At 41.0% G+C, this 10,960-nt stretch overlaps 1 protein-coding gene across 1 annotated transcript in view; it reads left to right on the forward strand.

Annotated features, from left to right (window-relative positions):
* The window catches only part of LOC122563330 (cryptochrome-1-like), an 89,710-nt gene extending 85,838 nt beyond the window's left edge, over window positions 1–3,872 (forward strand). Inside the window, exon 12 of the mRNA XM_043717068.1 lies at window positions 2,859–3,872. Within this exon, the coding sequence (XP_043573003.1) occupies window positions 2,859–2,900 (42 nt within the window). The 3' untranslated portion in view covers window positions 2,901–3,872. The remainder of the gene's footprint in view (window positions 1–2,858) is intronic.
* The last annotated feature ends 7,088 nt before the right edge of the window (window positions 3,873–10,960 follow it).

Here is a 10,960-nt window from a genome sequence, read left to right on the forward strand (position 1 = left end):
CCTTGCGGTACACCACTAGTAACTGGACTCCAGGATGAACATTTCCCATCAACCACCACCCTCTGTCTTCTTTCAGCAAACCAATTACTGATCCAAAGTGCTATATCTCCCACAATCCCATTCCTCCGCATTTTGTACAATAGCCTACTGTGGGGAACCTTATCGAATGCCTTGCTGAAATCCATATGCACCACATCAACCGGTATACTCTCATCTACCTGTTTGGTCACCTTCTCAAAGAACTCAATAAGGTTTGTGAGGCACGACCTACCCTAAACCAAACCGTGCTGACTATCCCTAATCAAATTATTTTTGTAGATGATTATAAATCCTATCTCATAACCTTTTCCAATACTTTACCAACAACTGAAGTAAGGCTCACTGGTCTATAATTACCAGGGTTGTCTCTACTCCACTTCTTGAACAGGGGAACCACATTTGCTATTCTCCATTCTTCTGGCACTATTCCTGTAGACAGTGCCAAAGGCTCGGCAATCTCCTCCCTGGCTTCCCAGAGCATCCTAGGATAAATCCCATCCGGCCCAGGGGACTTATCTATTTTCACACTCTGCATGATTTCTAATACCTCTTCATTGTGAACCTCGATCCCACCTAGTCTAGTAGTGTGTATCTCAGTATTCTCCTCGACAACATTGTCGTTTTCTAGAGGAATACTGTCGAAAAATATTCATTTAGTGCTTCCCCTATCTCCTCTGACTCCACACACAACTTCCCACTACTATCCTTGATTGGCCCTAATCTTACTCTCGTCATTCTTTTATTCCTTAAATACCTATAGAAAGCCTTAGGGTTTACCCTGATCCTATCCGCCAACAATTTCTCGTGTCTCCTCCTGGCTCTTCTGAACTCTCTCTTTAGGTCTTTCCTGGCTACCTTGTAACCCTCAAGTGCCCTGACTGAGCCTTCACATCTCATCCTAACATAAGCCTTCTTCTTCCCCTTGACCAGAAATTCCACTTCCCACGGCTCCCACACTCCACAGCTTCCTCCCTGCCTGACAAGTACATACTTATCTAGGATACACAGGAGCTTTTCCTTGAATAAGATCCACATTTCTAATGTGCCTATCCTCTGCAGTTTCCTTCCCCATCCTATGCTTCCTAAATCTTGCCTAATCGCATCGTACTTGCCTTTCCCCCCAGCTGTAACTCTTGCCCAGTGGTATACTCCTATCCCTTTCTATCACTAAAGTAAACATAACAGAATTGTGATCGCTATCACCAAAGTGCTCATCTACTTCTCTGCCTCCCGAATGATCCGAAGTTCATCCAGCTCTAGCTCCAGTTCTCTAACTGGAGTTGGGTGCACTTCCTGCAGATATAGTCAACAGGGACACTAGTGGTGACCTTTACCTCCCACATTCTGCAGGAGCAACATTCAACTGCCCTAATCTCCATTCCCACTATTCTAAATTCCCAAAGAGACTGTTGAAAAATAAGGAATAAAAAATAAACTCACTATCTTACCAATCTGGCTCACAGAACCTTTTTTTTGGTTAGAGGAGGAGTATGGGTGGGAGACACTACCCGAGTAGTGTTTTGGATAACACAACCACACAAATATATGACTTCCCACAAGTCCTTCACTCCTCCCTCGCACCTCTCGGCAAAAGTACTCGAAGAGTCTTGCCTCAATAAGGTCACCTCTCATTCTTTTAAATTCCAACGAATTTAGGCTCAACTTACTCAAACTGTCATCATAAGGCAGTCTCCCCATCCTTGGGATGAGGCTAGTACTCCTTTCATAGACTGCCCTTAGTCAGTGTATATTGGTCCAAAACTGTTCAACGGTATTCCTGCTGCACTTTGACTATTACCTAGCAAAATCTCCATTCACGCATACACATCAGAGTAGAAATGAGAGGCAAGTCCACAAAGCAGAACAAAAGTATCTGTCTTCAACTTGTCCATAACAAATAGCTCATGAATTCTTGAGGTCATTAATGTGCATCATAGAGTCATAGAGATGTACAGCACGGAAACAGACCCTTTGGTCCAACTCATCCATGCTGACCAGATATCCCAAATTAATCTAGTCCCATTTGATTGCACTGAATTTGGCAGTTTAAGATGTTATTGGAGATTCTTGATTCTGCAGTTAGCTTAAAGGAGTTTGTTCAGTTTCATTCAACAGTGGCTTTGCTGCAATCTGAGAGAGACTTGGACTGAATCCTGCATCATTTTTTGGCTAAGCCTGAGTTGTGTTGAGTTTTGTGAAGGACTTGTCACTGAGGCCTGAATAGCAAATTGTGTCACTGTATCTCACAAAACTCAAAATATCTTTGAAATAGATCTGAAGAAGGGTCACTGGACCCTGAAATGTTAACTCTGCTTTCTTTCCACAGATGCTGCCTGACATGCTGAGTTTTTCCAGCAATTTCTTACTTGTTTCTGATTTCCAGCATCCACAGTTATTTGGTGTTTTGTTTAGGGACAGATGAGACCCTCATTATCTCAGTAGCTATGGGCGATTACAGTTCAGTCTTTTTTAAATGGCATCCCCCCCTTCAAGTGTTGCTGTCTGATGTACTTTTGATATGCTTCAGATGAGATATTCCATGATTCCTATCAGGACTTGGTGTAATCCACACAAATGTTCCATGTGGCTGCTGAATTTACATTCTCAGTCAACTTTTGGCTTGTATGTCCATCATTTTACAAAAATATATAATTTGAAAGTTGCATGGACTGATAAATAATTTGGGGTTATGATCTGTTGTTGTGACTCAGTAGATATTGACATTCACTTAAGATTGATTTTTCTTTGCGTTCACTTCCAGTTAATAATTCAGTATGGCACCACATAATGTATACATCATACTCTTGTATCTCTTGCAGAACAATGAAGATGAACAGAACCTGAACCTTGTGTCTTACTGAAACAAACTGACTATTAATTATCGATCTGTCCCCAAAAAGGACCAAGTCGGAGTTTTCAAATAATCCAATTATTTGTACTGATTTTTAAATATCTGCTGTTATTGTAATTTGCAATAATGTAAAAATTCAACGTATAACTCAAGAACTGAATCTTTTAAGGTACCTTTTTAAGAATTTTTGTAACTCTCACAGTATCTCTCATGTTGAATTATGTCCTATTTCTGCTTCAGAGGTCTCCTAGTAGTTTTTCATATCCACTTCAACACCATTTAAATTAATATAACTAACCTTTTGCATAAATCTTGAGTAGCCTTGCACAACTGTTAGCAATGGAGAAGTTGCTCATGAAATATAACAGTGCTGTACTTGCAGACTAACTTCCGAATACAGTAACTGGTGTAAATCTGAAGATGCTTCCGTTTGGTTGATGTAATAAGGGTTTATTACTTTGCAGTTACTTTACCATTTCAAAGGTAGTCTGTATTCAGGTGAGAGTAAACATTAAGGGAACTGCTGTTCTCGGTTCATAAAAGAAGTGATGTGAAGAGATATTTGTAATATAACTGAGTGAACTGTCACGTTGCTGCCCTGAGATTAAACACAGAAAAATGCTTGCAACTACCAGGAACCTCATATTGTGGCTGCCAGGTCGCATTGTGATTTATGGGCATAAACAGAAAGTATTGGAGAAACGCAACAGGTTTGGTAGCATCTGTGAAGAGAGAAGCAGTTAATGTTTCACATCTAATGTGACTCCTCTTTGGAATTGAAGGGGGCTAGAAAAGTGATGGGTCTTATACAGCAGAAAAAAGGAAGAGTAATTGGAAGAGATGATAAAGGTTTCCCAAGGTCCAGCATCTGCAGAGCTTTGTTTTTATCCTATTGAGGTTTACATTCTTTGATTCAGCATGGAGTTATCAAAATCCAAGTCTCCTGTGCCTGATCTTTTAAATTATATAGTTTTTAATGTATTCTTTTATGCATTGTGTGCATCAGTAGCATTTGTTGTCCATTCCAAATTGCCCTTGAACAGAGGGGTTGATTGGGCAAATTCAGAGGGCATTTAAGAATGACCTGCATTGTTGTAGATCAGGAATCTTGTGTAAGCAAGACTGGGTAAGGAAAATAAGTTTCCTTCCCTAAACAAAATTGATGATTTGTCATCACCGTTACTGAGACTAGATTTCAGGCCCAAATTTATTTATTGAATTTAAATTCCACCAGCTGTTCTGGTGAGAACCTGTGGGCTCCATCTGTGTCTTGATTTGCTACAGAGATCACAAGGAGAGCATGTGCTATAGGTGCCAGAGAGAACATGGCATCATGGAGGGATTGGACTACAATTCCTTAGAGAAGGAAGGGTGTGAAAACACACCTTTAGTTTTTCAAGGTAGCAAATGGCAGCATGATGCATTGCTCTATAATGGGGTACATCACAAAAAAAGCACTCTTCAGGAATTGTCTACATTCATCATTCTGTAGCAAAGCAGGACTAGGAATATGACCCTTTCAGATTGAAGCCACTTTGACATTGTAACTCTTTCCTTGGCTGATGGAGAACTTATGAAATGTGATACAGACTCTGTTGGTACTTTTGGACCTAGTTTACAATGAAAACAACATGTATTTAGGTAATCCTTAGATATCTCAAGTTGCTGCGCTGAAATTTGATTATTGTCAAAATCTGACATGTAGCTTCATTAGGAACTAAATGGACAGGAACAAAATATTGTGAACAATGTAAATTTGGAGGATAGTCTTAAGGAAGGACAAGCTAAAAAGATAACATTTATGGAGGGAATTCCAAATACCCTTATGGATGCTTACGGCACAGCTGCTAGTAGTGGTGGGATGAAAATTGGAGGTGAACTCAAGGACAAAATTAAATGAATGCAGAGTATTGAGGTTGTAGGTCTGATAAGGCTGCAGAAATAATTGTGAAGGGGGATTTGAACACAAAATGAATATTTTTTAGCTTCACCTGTAATGAACTATGTAGTTCTTCTGTGAATTACCCCATCAGTATTTTGCATGTTCCTTTGTAAAAATGAACATGTGAGTGATTCTTCCCATTTCAGCAGGGCACGAAGTCAGGCAGGTTAACAACATAATAATGCAATACTTGATCATGTCTTTACCGAACAGCCCTGAGGAATATTTACTCCTCTAGGTTTTTCTTTGAATTGAAAGCTTGCAGCAGGTATGCTGTCACTGATATTGGAAAAAAAGTGGTTTAGAAACATTCCAGTTATAAAAAATAGAGGCAAGACCCAGCCCAGATGTAAAGCACCATAAAGCTACATTTTTTTTTATTTTTGTGATGTTATGTGCCCATTTTGTAAATTGTAACACTGGTTAAAATACAATGTAATGCTGTAGCACTTGCAGCAAGTTATCACTAGCACCTAATGGAATTTCAAAAGTATACTGGCCTGTGTCTTCACTGTCAACTGGAGTAGTACCAGATGATTGGAGGGTGGCAAATGTTATTCCCTTGTTCAAGAAAAGGAATAGGGATAATTCTGGGCATTACAGACCAGTCAGTCTTATGTCGATGGTGGATAAATTATTGGAGGGAATTCTGAGATTTATGATTATTTGGAAAAGCATAGCTTGATGAGAGCATGGTGGCTCAGTGGGGGTGGCACAGTGGCTCAGTGGTTAACACTGCTGCCTCACAGCACCAGGTTTGATTGCAGCCTTGGGCGACTATCCGTGTGGAGTTTGCACATTCTCCGCATGTCTGTGCGGCTTTTCTCCAGGCGCTCCAGTTTTCCCCCACAGTCCAAAGATGTACAGGTTGTAGTGGGCGGCACAGTGGCACAATGGTTAGCACTGCTGCCTCACAGTGCCAGAGACCCGGGTTCATTTCCCACCTCAGGCGACTATCTGTGTGGAGTTTGCACATTCTCCCCGTGTCTGCATGGGTTTCCTCCGGGTGCTCCGGTTTCCTCCCACAGTCCAAAAATGTGCAAGTTAGGTGAATTGGCCCTGGTTCACGATGTGATGGAGTCATGCATTTACATTGCAGTCTTACTCCTTTTGTCCTGCAGATACGTGTATTCTATCAACCAACTTGGGGACAATCCAACATCCCATAGTCACATTGACACCAGGATAAGTCACATTGTGTCGCCATCTTTTCTTCACTCGTTGTTGAATGTGCTTCCTGATGTACTGAAGATTATCTTGCTGTTAAGCGTTGACCTCGCTATCGGGCCTGAATGAATTGCACCATCAAATCATCCTGTGTAATGTCCTCAAAGCACATGTACTTTGCAGACTTCCAACAGAATTTTAGAGGCATTGGAAAAGCTCTTCAGAATCGAAGCAATATTTTCTGAATTTATATGGCCTAATATTGGGGCAGCACGGTGGCACAGTGGTTAGCGCTGCTGCCTCAGCGCCAGAGACCTGGGTTCAATTCCCGCCTCAGGTGACTGTCTGTGTGGAGTTTGCACATTCTCCTCGTGTCTGCATGGGTTTCCTCCGGGTGCTCCGGTTTCCTCCCACAGTCCAAAAATGTGCAAGTTAGGTGAATTGGCCATGCTAAATTGCCCGTAGTGTTAGGTGAAGGGGTAAATGTAGGGGAATGGGTCTGGGCAGGTTGCACTTCGGTGGGTCGGTGTGGACTTGTTGGGCTGAAGGACCTGTTTCCACACAGTAAGTAATCTAATCTTATCTAATCTAAGGTTAGGTAAATTGGCCAAGCTAAATTGCCCGTAGTGTTCAGGGATGTGTAGGTTAGGTGCATTAGACAGGGGAAATGTGAGTAATAGGGTCAGGGAATGGGTCTCTGGGTAGGATACTCTTTGGAGGGTCAGTGTGGATCTGTTGGACCAAATGATCTGTTTCCACGCTATAGGGATTTTATGATTCTATGAGATAGTCAGCATGGCTTTGTGAGGGGCAGGTCATGCCTCACAAGCCTTATTGAGTTCTTTGAGGATGTGACAAAACATATTGATGAAGGTATAGCAGTGGATGTGGTGTACGTGGATTTTAGCAAGGCGTTTGATAAGGTTCCCCCCGGTAGGCTCATTCAGAGAGAAAGGAGGCATGGGATATAGTGAAATTTGTCTGTCTGGATATAGAATTGGCTGGCCCATAGAAGACAGAGGGTGGTCGTAGATGGAAAGTATTCAACCTGGAGCTTGGTGATCAGTGGTGTTCCATGGGGATCTGTTCTGGGACCTCTGCTGTTTGTGATTTTTATAAATGACTTGGGTGAGGATGTGGAAGGGTGGGTTAGTAAGTTTGTCGATGACACAAAGGTTGATGGAGTTGTGGATAGTGTGGAGGACTGTTGTAGGTTGCAACGGGACATTGACAGGATGCAGAATTGGGCTGAGAAGTGGCAGATGGAGTTCAACTTGGAAAAGTGTGAAGTGATTCATTTTGAAAGGCTGAATTTGAATGCAGATTACAAGGTTAAAGGTAAGATTCTTGGCAGTGTAGAGGAACAGAGGGATCTTGGGGCCCACAACCATAGATCCCTCAAAGTTGCCACCCAAGTTGATATGGTTGTTAAGAAGGCATATAGGGTGTTGGCTTTCATTAGCAGAGGATTGAGTTTAAAAGCTGTGAGGTTATGCTGCAGCTCTATATAGCCCTGGTTAGACCACACCTTGAAATATTGTGTTCAGTTCTGGTCGCCTCTTCATAGGAAGGACGTGGAAGCTTTAGAGAGGGTGCAGAGGAGATTTACCAGGATGCTGTATGGTCTGCAGGGCATGTCTTATGAAGAAAGGCTGAGGGAGCTAGAGCTTTTCTCATTGGAGCAAAGAAGGATGAGAAGTGACTTGATAGATGATGAGAGGCATAGATAGGGTGGATATTATAGACATTTCTCCCAGGGCAGAAATGTCTATAATGAGGGGACATACTTTTAAGGTATTGAAGAAAGGTTTAGGGCAGATGTCAGAGGTTGCTTCTTTACACAGAGAGTGGTAGGTACATGGAATGCACTGCCACCAGTGGTAGTAGAGTCGGATATATTAAGGACATTTAAGTAACTCTTGGCTAGGCACACAGGTGATAGTAAAATGTAGAGTATATTGGTTAGGTTTGATCTTAGAGTAGGATAAAATGTCAACACAATATCTAGGGCCGAAGGGCCTGTACTGTGCTGTACTGTTCTATGTTCTAAGATCTTTGACATCTGCTGATTACTGGATAGGTTCCCTGTCTCATGCTCAAGGTAAGCATAAATGATCCCTTTGCAACCCATGTCTGTGATAGATGAAACTAAAAGAACCATACATAAACTAACTAAATGGCATATATAATAAGCTAAATAATATTTCTTTGCATTTCTTGGTGTGTTTTGACATCTCTGTTTTAACACAAACATCTGCCAACACAGACCTCTTGCCCTGCTGATCAAATGTGTTTTTGTATCTTGTTAGCAAGCTGGACAAATCTTTCAAGGCTTGAATCAAGCAAAAGGATGTAATGAAATGGATGACAATTGTCTTTTTACTGACTTTGAGGTTATTAAAAACAATTTGATCAATGTAGTCTCAAATGAATTATTCATTATTTCAAAATATATTTTTAGTTCACAAATGTTCAGCAAGTTAGATGGTATTTGTTGATGTTTCAAGCTGAAAACCTTTTGAATAATTGAAAGTATATTTGTGTATCATTCTCATGGATGATGCTGAAAATAATTTTTGTTTTTGAAGTATAGAGCAAAGTTGCTGGAATTATACAGTTTTGAATAATGACCAGAATTTAAGCTGAGGATGAGAAGTGTACAAATCTGAAAACTAGTGCTTCTCCAAATTGATCTCTGCCAGATATCCACACACTCAATAGGACCCTATTTATGACTCTTCACCTCACAGTATGGCCAATGGGATATGTGGGCACTCAGCCCAAGTTAAATTAATGAGTATGCAAGCATAGATTCCATGGATCATATTTGAGATGAATACTTACACAGGGATGTTTTTACTACTTTGAAGCTCAGCTGTGTGTTAAATAGGGCTATCGACTTCAGCTTGAATCAATTTTTTTTAAAATGCTATTATCTTGATACACAAATATGTGCTATTTTCTGCACACCTTTATCAAAAGATTGTGCATGTTTTTTTTGTAAAGGCTTTATCTCTGAAGTCAATGGAGTATCAAATTGTTTGAGATATTCAGGTGACCAGCCTGAACCTACTAAACTTTTAGCAGGTATGTTAGGTTGTATTAGCTATACTGATTCAAACTAGGGTGATTTGTAGAATTCCTACAGTGTGGAAACAGGCCATTCGGCCAACAAGTCCACATCAACCCTCCAAAGAGCATCCCACCCTATCCCTGAAACTCCCATTGCCAACACATGCCTGAATGCTATGGGAAATTTAGTATGGCCAATCCACCTAACCTGCACATCTTTGGACTCTGGCAGGAAACCAGAGCACCCAGAGAAAACCCACACAGACACTAGGAGAGTTGCTGCGGGTAGAATTGAACCCAGGTCCCTGGCACTGTGAGACAATAGTGCTGACCACTGAGCCACCATGCTGCTCCAATTGTAACTGAGCAAATAGTGGTTTCATTTCTTTGGTAAAACAGCCCTGGTTAGTCTGTTACTTTTTATGTTCCTAAAAGGAAAATATGTGTACATTTCAGTCCTCATCTGGCAAGTTCAATATCGAGTTTGTTTTTAAGACTTGTACTGTTTGTGCTATACTGCATCAAAAATGCTTAAAGATCCCAGTAGAAACTAAAAACCATTGTCAACCTTTCCCTCCATCTGATAATTGTAGCACTCTGACCTTTAGCCTTTAAAAGTGATTAATTCAATTCAGCAGATGACTCAACCATCTTTTAAAGATTTACGTCCCCTTTTGTGTAATTTATTATACTCCTTTGTTCACTTATAAAACATGAGAGAAATCAAAACTAGACTTTTAATGAAAATAGTTGCTGATAAATCTTCAGAAATGTGTTCTTTATTTATAAATATTATTAATTTCTGGATTATCATGAAGTGAATTAGTGTATCAAGCTCATTTGAATAGAGAAGCACAGTGGATTAATGGTGGGATCTGTTTATTACCCAAAAGCATGATGTCAGTTTACACATAAGCCCTGTTGACTCCACACCTGCTCCAATACCATCTGTCTGCCTGTCTCTGAAATATGTCCTGTAGCAACAAGTTTTTTCACAATGATAAAGAAGCTGCAGCCACCTTATTTCTTGAATCTGGACCAAAATGATTCTACATCTGACTGAGAAAGGTAGTTAGGAACATTAGGTTCATCGGTCAACTTTAAAGGCTATATCCAGTTGGCTTCTATAATTGCTACTACTCGGCCAGTGTTCCCCACAATTACTTCACTGTCTTTCTCAATGCTGCTGATACTGATTTTTTTTTAAACAGCTTCAGGGCCACTCTTCCATTCCTAATTGTGGCAAAATTCAAAATGATATTCCTTCCCCACTGAAAGTTGTACTCTAGTTCATCATCACTAAGATTTGGTTTATTCGAGAGAAGTAATTTTAAGCTTAGAATCAGTCCCCAAGCTATAGGTTGCTAACGCTGATGTATTCCTTAAGATTTGATCACATGAAAACAACCAGCATTTTCCTGTACCTTTAAAATAATGTCATAAAATGCCTCAAGGCATTTCACATGAGTATCATCAAAAACCCTCTAACACTAATCCACATATGGAGATTTGGACAGGTGGGGTTTAGATCAGAGTGGTGCTGGAAAAGCACAGCAGGTCAGGCAGCATCCGAGGAGCAGGAAAATCGACGTTTTGGGCAAAGGCTCTTCATCAGGAATAGAGGCAGGAATTATTGATCCGTTGCTCCCGATGCAGTCTCCTCTACATTGGGGAGACTGGATGCCTCCTCACAGAGCGCTGCAGGTCCTGGACCTCCTCCACCGCCACTCCCTCACCACCCGACGCCTAGAGGAAGAATGCCTCATCTTCCGCCTCGGAACACTTCAATCCCAGGGCATCAATGTGGACTTCACCAGTTTCCTCATTTTCCCTCCCCCCACCTTACCTCAGTTTCAACCTTCCAGTTCTGCACTGTCCTCATGATCTGT

This window comes from Chiloscyllium plagiosum, chromosome 26 (genome assembly GCF_004010195.1).
Source record: "Chiloscyllium plagiosum isolate BGI_BamShark_2017 chromosome 26, ASM401019v2, whole genome shotgun sequence".
Classification (NCBI taxonomy): domain Eukaryota; kingdom Metazoa; phylum Chordata; class Chondrichthyes; order Orectolobiformes; family Hemiscylliidae; genus Chiloscyllium; species Chiloscyllium plagiosum.